We start from the raw sequence: 17,661 nt of genomic DNA on the forward strand, positions 1-17,661 counted from the left end.
CAGGCGTTTGTTTAACAAGCTTTAATATCATGTAATGTGGAAACAAACTCATTTATCGATATTACTTAATAAAGTGAATGTTTATCACTTACTTTGTATATCTTCCCGAGTGTCAACATGTTTGTGTGACATCATGCCCCTGCATCTCTGCGAAATCGGAGTTGAGAATTTCTGCACGAGCCTACAAGTTGTAATTCTGATTTAAAGATGCATTCCATTGCACTTATCCAAGTAGGAAGTAAAATCCGACTTTCCGAGTTGAATGGAATGCAGCACTACTTTTCACAACTTGATCCAACACTGAATGCTCAAGCAGCCTAATTTACACTTAGAAAACTCCTGATGTTGCTATAACAATGCAAAAAGCACTTACCAGTTTACTTCAAGTGAAAATCAGTCCTCCTTTCCTGTTTAATAAATTAAGCAATCACACGGTCATGCAGAACATCTCCTGTTTTTAAATCATTAAGGATATCTTTCTCAGTGGTGATGTGGCAGTGACAGCCGACTGACTGGTCAGCAAGATCTGGCGCTCTTCGCTTTCAAATTAGGTATATCACTTAAAGGGATTGCATCACTCAAGGCCAGCTAGAGGGCCTGGACCAGGACATATCCTAAAGATCACACCCACCAAGAACAAATAAATCAATCTGATTGGCTGATGAATCTGACAATCTGACTTTAGCTGCTCATTCATTTGCACTGTTGAGGGATTCTGTAGAAATTCTGAAGGCCTGAGGGGGTGGAGCTCAGACTCACAGGCTGCTTCGGCTAAGGAGCATGGCTTTGGGTATGCGAATGTGAAACAGTTGTCACACTTTGCTTGTAAGCATCAAGGAATAAATTCTGACTGGATAAACTTTTTATTTTTCTCTATTTGTTTGTAGATTAATTAAGATTGGAAAGCGATTAAAAATACATAGGGAAAAAGGTGATTGAGGATGAAAGGATGAAAAATATGTATTTATTTATTTGGCATGTTAGGCCAGCAGAGAAGGCATTGCTGGACCTGAAAATTCACCACTGCTCAAATGCTAGCAGCATTTGAAATACTCAAATTCAGTGAAAATCACTGTAGGCAGTTATTACAATATACTGTGCTGGAAATGTTTCATACATTTACTACATGTGGTTAGCTGTTATTTAATAAAGTGCATTTTTCTACATTGTGTTGTGTTAATTTGTGTCAGTATTGTATATGGGGTAGAAGAGAGGTCTTTTGCAGTTTGATGAGATTAGGTTTGGACATTCTTTCTCTGTGTGTTTCCAGGTGAACATGGTGATTGGTATTCTAGTGTTTAATAAACTGGTTTCGAGAGATGGGATCCTGGATAAGAAGCTAAAACATAGAGCAGGGTAAGTGACAACTAACTCAACCACACAAACACGTGTACACAAATGGAAAATGTCAAACTCCCAATGCTCTGATCCAAAACCTACTGCAGTGAGCTGCCTACCTATAGTAGAAATAATTTGAAGGCATCATTGTTACATTTCCAATGTGGTAGGTAGTTATGTTGCCTTCTAAAATACCCCATTCTTCAAGGACAAGGCAAACCCAAAGGCAAATGCACACCAAACTCCTGCTATTGGTTCAGCCAATGATGTTCTGTTTGGCCCAGTCAGGCTGCAGATTGCATTTCTGATTAGTGCACTATTAGTGCAGAAATGTAACACTTAACCTTTAGTAATGGCTGTGAAAGGCCATATCTCCCAGGGAAACATCCACCATCTTTTCTTTGGTGAAATAAGACCACCATGTAAATACCTGACAGCATTTATCCAGTATCTTATAGTAAACCTAATCTGACTGGGCACTTTAAAGGGATAGTTTACACAAGAATGAAAATTATGCCATCATTTGCTCACTCTCATATCATTCCAAACCCATATGTTTTTCTTTTTTCTGTGGAACACAAAAGAATATGTTTAGCAGAATGTTATCATTAGTCACCATTTACCATTATACAGTATGTTAAAATTATGCAATGGGAATTGTAAAATGAATTGTGACTTAAACTGACATACTGCCTAACATCTCCTGTTGTTTTCTATTGGAAAAAACAAAGTTGCACTGGGTTGGAACAGCATGAGGATGAGTAAATGATGACAGATGTTTTCATTTTTGGGTGAACAATTAACATTCTCTTTGTGTTGTCTGATTATTTGTTCTGCAGGCAGATGAGTGAGCCTCACACAGGATTAACTTTAAAATGTGCAAAATGTGGTGTCGTTTCAACTACTGCTTTATCAGCGACAACAGCCAGCAATGCCATGTAAGTGTCCACCGATGCCTCAGCAAATCGATATGATTATGTTGGATGCGATAAAGTGTGTGTGAGTTTATATGTGTGTCCTTCCCCTTGCCTTCGGGAAGGATATCTGCAGAGGTGTAAAGAACAGCTGGCTCTCAATTTTTTGTCTGTAATGTTCAAACATTCTAGTGGTTGTTGTGTGCTTTTGGACTCATTTAGGTGCTAATGGCAATTTATGGCAATTTAAACAAGAACATGACATATCTGGTATGAAAATGGCAAACCAAGGATATTTTCTTCTTCACTGTATCTGTTCTATGTAGCGAAACAGTTGGGTTTCAGAAGTAACGATCCTATTCATTTTCTCCACCGATTATTTTTATTTTTTTATGATAATATATAAACCTTTCAAGACAGACCTACCATGAGCTCCAAATTGATTAAGAGGTGGCATGTGCTTAACCATGTTTAAATCATGCCAATTCCCAGAACTACATTACCCATAATACTGACAAGAAATGCACCAATCAGAAGAGTCGCTGTTACCATGAAAACAGAAATTTCAGCAAACCTCAGCGGTGACCGCCCTCTCCCATAAGGCACTGCGAATGTCGTAAGGGTCTGCCCACAACAAATTATATCTGAATATTTTGCATTAAACTTCAAAACTTCAATTAACTTCAAACTTCATTTTATACTTACAGTATAGTCAATGACTTAGAGTAAAGAGTTATATTGTACCATTTTGATTCACTTGCATAATTTGCAATGCTTAATGGATTGAGTGCTTCATTCCCTCATAAAAGAATCAAAGATTTTCAAATACTTTTTTGATTCAAATTAAAGTTTAAAATGTTGTGATTCATTTAGGAGCTGGTTGGTTTGTTCAAGGCTTAGAACTCATTAGAGAAAATGAATGGAAAAATATTTTGAAACCAAAGCTGTTGAAATAGTGGGCGATCACTTTTGTGTTGGATTTTCTTTCATTTCACCATCTCTCTCTCTCTCTTTCTCTCTCTCTCTCTCTGTCTTTCACAGGGCCTCCCTGTGGAGTTCCTGTGTTGTCCTCCCTCTCTTAGCTCTCACCTGGATGTCTGCAGTGCTGGCCATGACGGACAAACGTTCAATATTATTCCAGATCCTCTTCGCTGTTTTTGACTCCCTGCAAGGCTTTGTCATAGTCATGGTCCATTGTATCCTCAGAAGAGAGGTATGTTGGAACCATTTTAATCACTTCTGTTCTCCAGCATGTCATTCGACTAATATCAGTGATTTCCTCTTCACAGGCCCAGTTTGTTTTCCCAATATTACTCTCAAATTTAAAAACTTTTAGTTTACTTTTTATGCACATTCGTGGTTTACAGTATTGTGAAAAATTCATCTACGCATGTTATTCCACATGAAAGAAAAAATATGTTTGTCTTTATAATCTTTTATCAAAACTTGCTCTGCCTCTGAAACAACCTTGTCTGTTGACATCACGATTCACTTACTTTACAATTCCTCCCCTCCAACCACCTGTCAAATAGAGACCACTTTTCATGATCTGTTTTTGGTGGATCAAATCACCCAGATTATGTCAGATTATGAAAGTAATATGGGCTATGAGCAGTGTATCACAAGTAATTTAGGGTCTACCAGTGTCCTAAATGACTTTCCAAATGAATCCCTCCTGATCTTTTGACCTGTCTGTCTGCCTACGCCAACCATTAAATAGTTAAATTTTACCCCCTACAGAACACAATCTGGTAATTTCATAGGGTGATGCAGAGGACAAAAGACTCATATACACTTGTTTTTGCATTGTACTTGTTTTTTGTTTGATCTGGGCTGCATTTCCCAAAAACAATCGATCTTAGCGGTTAAGAGCGTTTTCTACGAGTAATTTCACGAACGTTCGTTGTTTTTTTATGATCGTTTCCCAAAACTGCACTTAACATGAACATGCAAGGACGTGCTTTAAGTGCTACTTAAGAGAGTCGCTGTCCATATGACAGTGCTGAAATGTGACCATATAGTGCTGCTCGTCATTGTAACTTCATTATATTTGTGTAATAACTTTACAATTTGTAATTTACCTTGCTAAACAAAAATGTAAATTATTTTTTTTAAATATTCAACCTAATTAACTGCATATTTACATGTTTTCTTTACAATAATTTTGTGCAGAACAACCTTTTATTTTACACAATCTGCTTCCATAATCAGATGTGCATTTGTAATAAGAAGACGTTTAGAAGATGCGCTTCATGGACATTCACCAATAAAGCGGAGGTCTGCTCTGTACTCCCAAAAGTGATAACGGTGACAGCAATGCTGCAGGTGCGGTGCTACATAACTTGTAGTGCTGGCGAGAGAGCCTTTGGGTGTCAGAGAGAAAGAGGAGATGAGGATAAAAGCGTCTGACAAATAAATGTAGGATGATGAGCAAATACTGTATATACAGACGATTTTCATGCACGGCAGCAAGTTAATTACTTTTTTCTTCTTCTGATATTCATTTATACAGTTGTCTGCATAAATCATGCCACAACTTTGTTGTTACCAGCTTGTCCATCTAGTCCACACAAATAACTTTATTTGCTTGCTAATTAATCTATTCATCCATTTAGACAATTTTATGTATTTTATAACAATAATAATAATAATAATTATTATTATTATTATTATTATTATTATTATTATTTTACTTATCTGTTAAAATTAAAATAAATAAAACACATATATCCTGATATTAAAGTCTTAGCATAAAGTGTAGCTATTGGTATTTAAATTGTATAAAGTGTAATTTCATGATTGTCCTGCAGCTTTCTGCATAAATCTATGTGCATATGATGCTCTTAGTGCTGTACGAGTACTCCAGAGCACTCGTTATTCTACAAGCATTTTCAAGTACTAAAGTAACGATTCTATTGGGAAACAGGCTGCAAAACTAAGATGGATTCTACAATCTATTTAGGCATACGATGCTTTTGGGAAACGTGGCCCTGGTTTTTTAATGACATATTATATCACATAAGACCAAATCCCGAAGCATTGAGGTTTTATTATGTGCTATACTTAAATATTTACATCATAGAATTAATTGTTTTTGAGATTCAATAATCTGACTACAAGGACTATGCATAGGTCCAAGATGCCTTCAGATGTCGCCTTAGAAACTGTCAAGACCCCATCAGTGCTGACGCAACTGGTACATTCCCCAACGGGCATGCACAGATCATGGTAAGAAACATACTTATTGTGAGTTTAGTATTCTTACACGCCACATTCATAGACAGAACTGAATTGGAATATTATTATATCAGCCTTAAAAAATACTTGAAATGTTGGTGCAAATAGTGAGTTGCTTCTTGCATGGTAATATAAGGACAAGAGCAGAAAATCATAATGCATTTCCTATTTTTAGTGATATACCATCTACTTATAGTCCTTGTGATGCATTAGAACACTTTTCCACTACATAAACCTTTGATATTGCAGTACATTATCCAGTCCAATCATTATTCAAATAGCCCATTGCTTACTCTTTAATGAGAGGGCATGGTAATTCACTTTGCTCAATTAATAACACCACGTCTTTTGTCCATGTCTTTTGGCATTTTCTTGATATTTGCCTTTCTTGGATTGGACCTATGTGTCATATTTCACACCAGTTTTTTGTCATCCTTGCTTGGGGAAGTAACCACTGTTAAAATGGTGATGTGTGGCCCATCTGTAGACCCACAAAGAACCACTGGCACATAACGATCACAGAGCTCAATTATGTTTTGATTTAAAGTTTCTTTCCAAGAAACATTTCACAATAATGAGGCCTACACTGTGCATGCTGTCTTTGATTCGGCGCTGTTGATAGCCCCACTATTGCCTTTATTTTATTGTGATACCTGAATAATCAGATGCTATTTATAAATTGTTACGACAGAAGGCTACAAAGAGTATTTGCTCTGTGAGGTTGTGGGATGTGGTTAGACTGTTGAAACAAGCCAGCCAAATTGTACAATTTGAGAAGAATCCCATGGTTTTGTAGATAGGTTAGACTCTATATTCTAAAGGTGATGTAATATTCTGATTTACATGATTATTTTATGTGCACGAAAATTTCAGTTTGCAGTGATATTGGTTTGTTTTCTTGTTTTAAAGCTGCATTTTTATTGCAAAAGCATTTTGATCTATAAGATTGTATGTCTACAACTCTAAAAGTTAAAAGTAATGTTTAGATTCTGTTCATTTTAGTTCCCTAGTCAAAATATCAAATCCTCAAAGAATGTGTACAGGATTAGTTCGAATTTCTATCATAATTTGAAACTAATCTTAAAGTATCCTAATGGAACAGATTCGATTCTACTGGATAAACTCACATTTCTGTCTTACACCAGCCATTAAATAGTTAAATATCCTATTTTTTTACTATTTACAGGAGTAGAGTTGTTAGAGTCCTTTTAGATATTGTATAATATTTCAGAACTCTACTTAACTGGAATAATGTCTTGCCACTGGACATTTACAGTTGTTCTCAATAGATTTTACACATTTCTCCAAACTCAGGTCACTGCTCTCAGAATAATCAACACAACCATCTGAACACTTTGTAAATGTTCTTGATTTTCATAATGTTCTCAAAACACTATACACAATGTTCTCTGATCCAAGATTCATGCTTTCAAAACAGTTAATGGAGACAACTTAAATAAAGCAATGCACACAGCAAAGAAAATTCAATTTACTACATTTTTCACACAACTTTCATGACATGCTATCTATAAAAGGGGTGAAATATGAAACTTCAATGAGGAAGAAGAAGAAGAAGAAGAAGAAAAGAACAAGACAAAGAAGAGATGCAAACTGCGAAGAGGTAGAGTGGGTAAATGAAGAGAAAATAGGAGGAAGAAGTGATGAGAAAAGTGATGAGAAAAGCGGAAGGTTTTCTCAACTCTTTTCTCAAAAGAAAGACCATGTGGAGATGGTGTAATTACAATGAGAAGAAAGAAAGAGGACAGCAAGGTGGAAGAGTAGAGTAAAGAAGACACAGAAGAAGCTCAAAAGATCTGAGAGTCCCTCTAATTGATCATGTTATGAATCACATTCTCTCTAAAACACACAAAGAGTTCGGCCCAATGTAAGCAGATCTACAGTGACATCAATCTCTACAAAAAAGAAGAGGGAGGAATGGCATTGGTCTGCATGCCACAATCAATGTCCACAATTACTGTACCATCTGTGCTCACAGTGCTGTCTTACTCTTACATAGGTCTATACCAGGGGTCGGGAACCTCTGGCTCGTGAGCCACAAGTGGCTCTTTGTTAAAAATCAAGTGGCTCGCTGGGTGTCTCACCATTCACCAACACAGGATTGTTTAAAACTTTCTAGAGATAATTTTCCTGCAGAAAGTGTAGGTGCGATTGCAAAGCTGGAAGTCAATAACACTGTTATGATTTCCTTTCTCCCGAATTTGTTGTACAGCCTACTCATGGTGAACAAGAATTGAAATGAACTCCTGCCAAATGCGTATGTTTCATGCAGAGTATTTTGCTGATGTACCAGCCATTGTGGAGGGTGACCTGTTAGACTTCTCGGAGTGATATATTACAAGAAATTAGACACAAAGGTGTGCGTTTGACGAAATGTGATTATATTTTGAAGAACAGATATATATATATATATATTTTGATATGTGTGCGCAGTGAGCTCTGTTGTTCATGAGAGCAATGAAAGTGCTTCTCCAAGACATGCACATTCATAGAGTTCTGGGCCTCGTTTCCCAATAACTATTGATCTTAGCTGTTAAGAGCATTTTCTATGAACGATTTTATGAACGTTCGTTATTTTTTATGTGCGCCCATGGTGTGAAATAGCACACGCCACCCTCCAAATGCGGCGAGGCTCAATCCAGTTCGCGAGCCCCTCGTCCAAATGTATATCATGTGCGAGTAATTTTGCTCATCTACCCGCAATAGGTGTGTGACCTGTAAGACGTCTTGGAGTGACACATGACAAGAAATGCTGTTAGTCAAAAAGACACGCGCTTGAAGAAACACACTTTTTTATATTTTTAAGAACAGACTAAATAAAAGCTGTCAATGCTCGTGTCTGATTCGCTGTTTGTTCAGAGGCGTGCAAAGGGACCCTGTCTTGAGGAACAAGTGCATGTAAAGAGTTATCACTCCTTTTTCTCGGTTTAATTCATTTTAAAACTGTTTGCTAGAATAATGCTGTCTATGAGAATGCTGCAAATAATCTCTGATCATCTTGTGAGGTGCTGTGAGTTTAGTTTGCTTTATTTCCAAGGAGCAGTTCACGCTTACACATTGTGAACGCAACTCTGCAGGTTCAGTAATATATACTGGTATCTTTGTATCAAAGAAACAAAGACAAAGTGATTAAATCATAAAGTAATACAAGACACATTCACCTTGAACCTAAAATTTAGTTTTATTTTATTTTCTGTAGGCAGCATTAACTGGAGTACCAAAATGCAATACAAACACATTCGATAAGAACACACATTTGGCAGGGGGAATTTATTAGGCTTAGTTATTATGATGATTATTATAATTATCTTTACACTTATTATTGTCTTTAATTCTTAATTTGTAGGCTATTAGTAATTTTTCACCTGGTGTTCTTGACAGATGCTTGCGTGATGGCAAATGGGGCCGTTGGAGATGGTAAATGTTTGGATTTGGGAGGTGGTTATATATAAGATTTTTTAATTGGCTTTTTCATTTCGTTTAAAGTGCAATTTGAATTTAGAAATGTCTTTTGTTTAAGTGTTTCATTAATTTAATTTTTAAAGCAAAATCAATAAAGCAAAAATATTCACCGACCCTTGGCAGGGGGGTTGACCATATAATCGGATATCACGATATTTTAAAGGCGATTATCGTTAAAATGTTTTTTACATATTGCCCAGCCCAAAAGGGAAGTTAAATTTTAACAATTGTAAAATGAAGTAATGTTATGGAGAACCACACAAACACGTGTATTCAATTTCATATTGCAACATGTTACCTATTACAGTTTTTCTCTATCAATTTCACACATTTCTCCAAACTTGCTCTCAAAACAATTAACAAAGCCATCTGAACACTTTGTAATTGCCCTAAACAGATTGCATAATTTTCTTGATTTTCATCATTTTCTCGAAACACTACACAAAACTTTCTCAGATCCAAGATTCATGCTTTCAAAGCAGTTAACACAGACAACTAAATTAAAGTCATATTCTCAAATGCACATGTCAGGTTGTAAAATCCCTTCATACTGATATTTGCTGTGTTAGTATTGCACATGGCAAAGAAAATGCAATTTACTAAATTTTTCACACAACTATCATGACTTAGCAATCTAAAAAGGGGCAAATATCAAAATGCAGAGCAAACAAACAATGAGGAAGATGAAGAAGAGGAAGAACAAAATGAAGAGGTGAAAACTGAGAAGAGCTAGAGTGGGTAAAGTACAAGGAAATAGGAGGACGAATTGATGAGAAAAGGGGAATGTTTTCTCAACTCTTTCAGGCGTGAGCATTGAAAGAGTTGAGGAAAGTCCAAATGGAGATGGTGTAATGATGGTGAGCAGAGAGAAAGAGGACAGCAGGGTGGATGAGTAGAGTACAGAAGACACAGAAGAGGCTCAAATGAACTGAGAGTCCCTCTAATTGATCATGTTATGAATCACGGTCTCTCTGAGACACACAACGAGTTCAGTCAAATGTGAGCAGATCTACAGTGACTTCAATCTCTACAAAAAAGAAGAGGGAGGAATGGCATTGGTTTGCATGCCACAATCAATGTCCACAGTTACCATTTGTGATTACAGTGCTGTTATAGCTTCGTACAGTCTACTGTAGCAAGATTGCAATTTTGTATTTACAGTATTTATATTCCACAGTAAACTTCCTTACCTCTTTCTAGAGATAGAGCAGGAACAACTAAAATGTAGATACATTTTATGAAAACAGGTGGGAAAAGGTCTTTATTTTGGATTTTTATGATAAATGTGTTATTTCAATTGTAGAGTTGTGTGTCTATAGCTGAAAATGTTATGAATTCAAAAGAGAACACGTCTATAGTTTTGATGTATTTCGTTTTTATAAATGCATTATCAGAAAAGAATATAGTGCTTCATTATGCCATGAAATTGAATTGTTCTGCAAAATTGAGTGTCTGTTTCATCTGCTGTGTGAATTGTTTTGAGAGCATTGATTATAGTTTGGAGAAATGTATAAAATCGATTGAGAAAAACTGTAATTGTTGCATATTTTTTTTTTTTTTTTTTTTGTAGTCTACAGGCAATATAAACATTTTATTTTATTGAAAAATGTTGTTTTTGAAAATAGTAAATTATTCATTTGTGCTATGGCTCTTTCGAAAAAATGCATCAACCAAAAAGTTTAAAATTGGCACCTTAGCGAAAAAAGGTTCCCAACCCCTGGTCTATACAATATAGCAAGACTGCAATTTTTTATTAATTTTTTTACAGTAAACTTCCTCATCCTTTTTCCAGAAATGTTATGAAAACACACGGAAGGTCTTTATTGTGGATTTTTATTAGTCTCTATCGCTGAAAATGCTATGAATTCAATAGAGAACACATCTATGCTTTTGATGTTAGTATTTAGTTTTAATAAATGCATTATCAGAAAAGAATACAGTGCTTCATTATGCAGTGAAATTGAATTGTTCTGCAAAATTAAGTGTCTGTTTTGTTGGCTGTGTGAATTGTTTTGAGAGCATTGACCATAGTTTGGAGAAATGTGTAAAATCGATTGAGAAAAACTTAAATGGAATATCTGGTTTTCCTAAAATTACTTTTGGTGCCTTACAAGGGTATTTTATCTCTTGCAAAGGCTCATTATAACTGGTAATCAAAGCAGTCTTATTGGGGAAAATGTTTTGTTTTGTTTTGTTGGAATCCAACTTCAAGACAAAAAGAAAATTCCCATTAGGATTCATTAGAACTGGTTCCAAATTATGATTGAAATTCCAGTAGGATCCCTTTATTTATTTATTTATTTATTTATTTATTTATTGACTCATTTAATTAACTCCTGTTGTAACAATACATGGGTAAAAATTGACTAATTTTCACAATGGTTTTGCCTTTCTCTTTTCACAGACAGACTTTGAGAAAGATGTGGACATTGCCTGTCGATCAGGTAAGAAACAGATGGCATGCTATTAATAAGGTCCTTAATTATCCCTCTCTCTTGGGTTAAAAAAGGTCCATGGGAATAAACAATGGGTTTGCACATCAAAATAATAGACAGGTCCCAGTGGTGCCGGGCTAATCTTCTAATGTGATATTATTAGTGTATGTGGTTATTTGTACGTAAAGTGTTGTTTTTGTTTGGATAGACACTGATAAGTACAGTATCAGTGTATGCACAATGTAAACCCTTATACATACCCCTATACAACTTTAGAAATTTACCTATGAATAGGATTTACAAATAATTTTTAGGTTCCTGGAATATTGAATTCTTAAAATATATAGACTGTTTTTATTATATTTAAAATAAATTAGATTAGGCATGTTTTAATGTCATTAAATATGTTAAAGTTTTCAAAGTCAATTTAAATTCTGACCAGTCTTTAGAAAGAGGATTTGTAAATCATTAAAATTTTACTAAAAGGGTTTATGTTTTAAAAGTTGTTCATGCTCTGAAATTGCATGTATCAAAAGCATAATTAATCAATTGTTTTATTAAAAATATTGTATCCTCTTTTATCTTTAGTACATTTTGTTGCCATTTGGAATAAAAGTGAATTCTTGGTTGACTTCTTAGATGTACTATTTAATTGTCTCCCTTAAGTAAACGCTGGGTGAAAAACAATGAAGCTTTTTAGTCCTTTGAAACTGGTTTAAATCAAGATTTTTGTTTCAAGGTCTAGACAGAATTATTGTATTGTTACGCTTGAAAATTTTTAGGTTTAAAAAGTGTGATTGTTCTGAGGTCCAGCCAGCAAATATCAAAGCATTGTGATATGAAGTCTTCATTAGTGCTCTAAATTCTAGCTGTTATGGAGCGTCATTGTATCTAAGACAAAATGGTGGTTTCTTTAATCACATTTCCTAAAAGCACTGACCAGAATACCTTGGAAAAATTACATTACACTTTGTGTTGACATTACTTTATGACTCAGTAATGATGCAGTATCAGGAGTTCATTTGCCATTCATGTTGCAATAATGCTGTCATTTTTTTTTTCAATGTACATGCACTGTGTCCTAATCAGGCATGACGCAACAAGTTATTTGTCTATCCACAGTGAAAGTGAAAAAAACTGCATGACCTGACACAGTCAATCAAGTAATCAACTTTTATTATGCGTTGTTGTCCTCTGATCTCCTTGCTGTTCGTTTATGAACAGCGGCAGTAATTCCCTTATGGATTTGTGGAGACAGAGCTGTGCTGCAGAGGACAGGCTGTTCTCACTGTGATGCTGATGCTTCTATCTTTGCATCTAGATGTTGGTTAGATGTGTGTGTGTGGCTTTTTCATGTGGATTGAAGCAATCCAGACTAAATATGTACACATCTCTGTAACAGCAGGCTTTGTAAGGAGGTATATGCCAAATGATGTATAGACCATCCTTGCTGAATTGTTATGCTGGTCAAAGCTCATTGCAGCTAGTCTAGCTGAGGATGATTCTAGTTTGGAACAGCATGAGGGTGCATATATGATTATTGTTTTTTGTTTTTGAAAATGTGATTAATTAAATATTTGGTTAACTGTTGACCTTTATAAGTTAATAAGACTGTGAAGATATTGTTAATTGTGCTTGACTTTTAAAATGGTTCTTTATCAGTGTTAAAAACATGATGTACACCTGATTCAGGAACAGCAGTCAAGAAACTTATTCTGCCTTGTATTACACACACACACACATTCACTAATGAGATCCCTTCCTACCTGCAGCCCTCCACAAAGACATGGGCTCTTGCCGGGCAGCCACCATCACTGGCACCCTCTCCCGCATCTCTCTCAATGATGAGGAGGAAGAGAAAGGTCCCGAGGGGCTCAATTATTCCACGTTGCCTGGCAACATCATGTCTAAAGTGATTATCCAGCAGCCCACTGGACTTCACATGCCCATGGGCATGGGCGATCTGGGCGAGCAGTGCTTGGACGGCACGGTAGACATGCGGCGGACAGTATACCTGTGTACGGACGACACCACCAGGCAGAGCGAGCAGGAGCTAGGTGGCCATGACATGAGCGGCCGCCCCCAACCAGGGCAGTTGGAAACGGACTACATTGTCCTGCCCCGCAGTTCCGCCGCTGTGGTGTCGGGAGCCGGTTCCAGCAGTGTTCCCACCCTACTGAAGGACGACAGCAAGATGAATATCACTATGGACTCTTTGTCACATGACAGGCTGATGCATTATAAGATGGGCCCTGAGTATAACCTTGGCCACTCGAGGATGGAGCACATGGCTATGGGAATGGAGCAACAGTATCCCATCCAGTCCGAACACATGCAGAATATGCCCTTCGAGCCACGCACAGCGGTGAAGAACTTCCTGGCTGAGATGGAGGAGAGCGGAGGACTGTCACGGAGTGAAACCGGCTCGACTGTATCGATGAGCTCTTTAGAGGTGCACTTTTAAGAGACTTAAAGTCCAGTTTAGACAGTTGGGCCCAAACATACTCTACGCAAGAATATGAATGCAGACGCTTCTAGCTACTCAAGCTCTATCTCATGTCATTCCATTACAAAATGTGTCAAAATGCTTCAGAGCGCAACAGTCTTGTTCTGGAAGTTAAAATTCAGTAAAAAAAAAAAAGAATTCCATAGGGGATTAATTTTTAAGAATAATTTTTAAACCTTTTTTGACAAACCTACCATAAACTCCAAGGTTGTTAATCATTAGTATATGCTTCTGCTGATGCCATCAGTCCGCTTTATTTAAATTTCTTAAAAAATATCACATTTAATAGTTGAATTTGTACAGTATAACTGCACTATCCATGATCCTGCTGAGAAAGATCCACCAATCAGAGTGAACTCCCATGACAAACTGTGAATGATGTAATCGAATTGGTTTCCCTTCACTCTCAAACTACCAATAAATTTGTAAAAATCTGAATATTTTGCAAACTTTACATCAATATTTTTATATAGTTCCATAACTTGTAATTCTGTTACGTCATTCGCAGTGCTTCGTGGGATTGTAGTTCATGCTTTCATGATAGATGTTAAGTATACGGTCTTGTACCTTTTTCTTTTGTTTCGATTTTCAAATACTTTTTTGCTTCAAATCAAAGTTTATATTGTTGTGATTCACCTTCAGAGTTTGGTTTATGGCTTAAAAACTGTTTTATATGATTTTATGAAATCCCTTTGGGAATATGCATGGAAAAAATACTTCCGGAACCAAGTTGGATGAAAAGTGGGCGGGCACTGTTGCACTCTATTCAAGTACATATTGCATACTCAGTGTTACTGCTAGGGGCGCTATTGCAGGCATTAACATAAATTTTAATCTGACCTTGCTGTCTTGCTGACCAAGTTAGTTAAACTGCTGACATTTTTTGACATTTATAGTAGGCATGTAACAATACTCAAATTTCATGATACGATACAATGCATAGCCTCACAATACAATACAATATGATATGAGCACCCACAAATGTTTTGCTCAAATGTATTCAAGGATTCAACATAAATGTCTTTTAAATAATACATGCCACAATTGTCTGACATTGGCAACAAAAAGAAGAGCTCTAATTAACTTAAACAACAGCACTGCAATTATTTTGTTTGATTATTAAGAAAAACTAATATGAAATCACAATTTTCATGTTTTTCTTGAGAAAATAAGTTTGTCTGCACTCCTGTCATTTATATTTCTATAGCACTTTTCACAATGCACATAGATTCAAAGCAGCTTTATATAAAATCATGCCTTGTTGTGTGAAAGCCCCCTGTGAACAAGCTGAAGTGACTGTAGCAAGGAAAAAACTCCTTTCAATGTTATTTTCAATGTTAAAAAAAAACTTGAGAGGAACCTGACTTCTGACTTTACTATATATGTACACAATCCAATATTATTTAGCGGCTTAAGCAAAAATTGATCAGCACATGTAATATTTTTTGCCGTCTTCCTCGTTTCGCTTTGCATGTGAACTTTACAGCCATTATTACTGGCTTATAACATGTGCACAAGTGTTGTTCTCAAAAGCAGATAATTATTAGTCTCATGTAATCACAGGTTTCTTACGTTGTCGTTTTTTTTAAAAGCTGTTTTTTTTAGTTATGACTCATAACTTATGAGCGTCTTGCTATGCATGTCACGCTCAATGTTGGCTGGGAGAGGCGGCTGTTATACTTACTGCTGCTGTTTCTGCCTCACAAATCCACCAATTTGCGTGAATAAAACAACATGTTTGATGTACTGTAGCACCAGGACATGAAACCGTTGTTTGGCAAATTCGACAAGCTGTACCGCTACAGTACAGACTACTTGCCGTTTGCCATCGCTCCTCTCGCCTTTGTACTGGAAGTGTGTTGCTCTGTATTCGACTGTTCCGCAGCTCTCTATATTGAACTGATTGGTTTTAATTACACTATGTGTTTGTTTATGTTTCGTACGATACATATGGTATTGTATAGTGAGCGTTGTATCGTACGATACAATACGATACAATATTTTTTTACACCCCTAATTTATAGCTACCTGAATAATTACACATCAGCACAGACATTTTAAGTTAACTCTATTGCAAACCTAAATACTAATGTTTGTTTTTGCCAAACACAGTAACCGAAGAATGCATGTTCAATGTGTCAGCCAAGCGTTTGTGTCTGCATTTACACACTTGTGTAGAGTATGTTTCTGGCCTTACAGGTTATTGTGAAGGCACTGTAAAACATTGCATGATGGGGGAATGAACTAACACCAGATCCACAGCTGAAATAATTTCCTGCTAAAAGCTTTAAAACATACAGTATAAGACTAGCTCTGATGAGCAAGAAACTAATTTGCTTATATATCTTCATGTCTTAATTTAATAATAAAAAGAGAGGGGACAGCATTACAGATTTCAGTAGTTTAGGTTACTTAAGGATGTTGTGTAAATTAGCTTTTGTTTTTTTTTTGTCTTGGTTCTACAGAGAAGAAAGTCGAGGTACCAGGATCTAGACTTCGAGGTGAGTGAATCCTCTGCGTGGTGAAGTGCATGTATCAGGCCTTCGTTACACAAACCGAAAGGCCAATTGTTGCATTTCACCATTTAATTTACAACTACTCTGTGCAGCACTTAAGCTTATTGGAGTAGCATGCCCTGACACAACTGCAATTTATGAAGCGTTGTGTGGTTTAGCGTAAAAGCAATGCTGTCAGCTGCCACATATTCCCATTCTATCCTTACACATCCCCTGACTTCAAGCTGAAAATCACACAAAAAAGCCTGTACAGTTTCACATATTTAAGGTCACTTGCAATGTCCCCTTAGAGCATTTTAGCCCTTTACCAAAAAATGAAATTGAATGTCAAGTGCGATCATTGACCCTTCATGTGCTGTATGCTGTATGTCATAACCATGTCATAGCATTCAGCCAAATTTGCAGGGTGAGCACAGCTTTAGCATACGGTAATAAATTCCTTGAAAGAAGAAAAAAATGAGGCAGGTTTTTCTCCTGTTGCAAAGTTCTGGTTCTCAGCTTGACTGAACTCCAATTCCTACCTCCTACCCCTCTCCTTTCCCCTCCCCTCCCCCACCCACCCTTGCCATTGCAGAAAGTCATGCACACCAGGAAAAGGCATATGGAGCTGTTCCAGGAACTCAATCAGAAATTTCAAACCCTGGACCGATTTCGAGACATACCAAATATGGGCGGCATGGTGAGTAACAGGAAACAGAGATTGGAGGGTGGGTGGATTCATAGTGTCTCATTACCGAGTACCAGGGTGCCGCATTGTCTATGTTTAGCTGTGTCTTCTGTTGGCGCCCCACTCTTGTGCATCAAGGAAGTGAGTGACTCAAGGAATTAATAGTTATCTGTCAGGAATAAGAGAGGCTCAGGACCCAACTGCAGAGTTAAAATAAATTAATTGATTAATACAAACAAAAAGGGCAAAAATCAACCCAAAACTCCCACAGGGGGGAAAAACAAACATAAACAACGCCGTAGGAAGTAATCCAGGCTGGGGAAGAAGGTAAACGGAGCACAGGACCAACCGGACTGAACAGGAACAAGGTAGGGGAACAGGACCAACAAGAAATGACCGAAAACACATACAGGACCGACTAGATCATAAGACGAACTGGCACTGGACAGCACACACAAGGAGACTAAAATAGGGAGAGAAATCAAACGGGTTAACAGGGGACAGGTGAGGCAAATGAACTAATAATAAGCAAACAAGGAGATGGGGTATGACATAAGACAGAGAGACG

At 36.8% G+C, this 17,661-nt stretch overlaps 1 protein-coding gene across 4 annotated transcripts in view; it reads left to right on the forward strand.

Moving 5' to 3' along the window:
* The window catches only part of LOC127414060 (adhesion G protein-coupled receptor B3-like), a 254,114-nt gene that overhangs the window by 232,770 nt on the left and 3,683 nt on the right, over positions 1-17,661 (forward strand). For 3 of the 4 annotated variants that reach the window (XM_051651758.1, XM_051651762.1, XM_051651759.1), the window contains 8 exons: positions 1,271-1,356; positions 2,178-2,276; positions 3,294-3,465; positions 5,385-5,480; positions 11,374-11,413; positions 13,177-13,856; positions 16,376-16,411; positions 17,001-17,105. In XM_051651758.1, the coding sequence (XP_051507718.1) occupies positions 1,271-1,356; positions 2,178-2,276; positions 3,294-3,465; positions 5,385-5,480; positions 11,374-11,413; positions 13,177-13,856; positions 16,376-16,411; positions 17,001-17,105 (1,314 nt within the window). The remainder of the gene's footprint in view (positions 1-1,270; positions 1,357-2,177; positions 2,277-3,293; positions 3,466-5,384; positions 5,481-11,373; positions 11,414-13,176; positions 13,857-16,375; positions 16,412-17,000; positions 17,106-17,661) is intronic. The other variant, XM_051651760.1, reaches the window with a different exon arrangement.

Source organism: Myxocyprinus asiaticus, chromosome 23 (genome assembly GCF_019703515.2).
Source record: "Myxocyprinus asiaticus isolate MX2 ecotype Aquarium Trade chromosome 23, UBuf_Myxa_2, whole genome shotgun sequence".
Lineage (NCBI taxonomy): Eukaryota > Metazoa > Chordata > Actinopteri > Cypriniformes > Catostomidae > Myxocyprinus > Myxocyprinus asiaticus.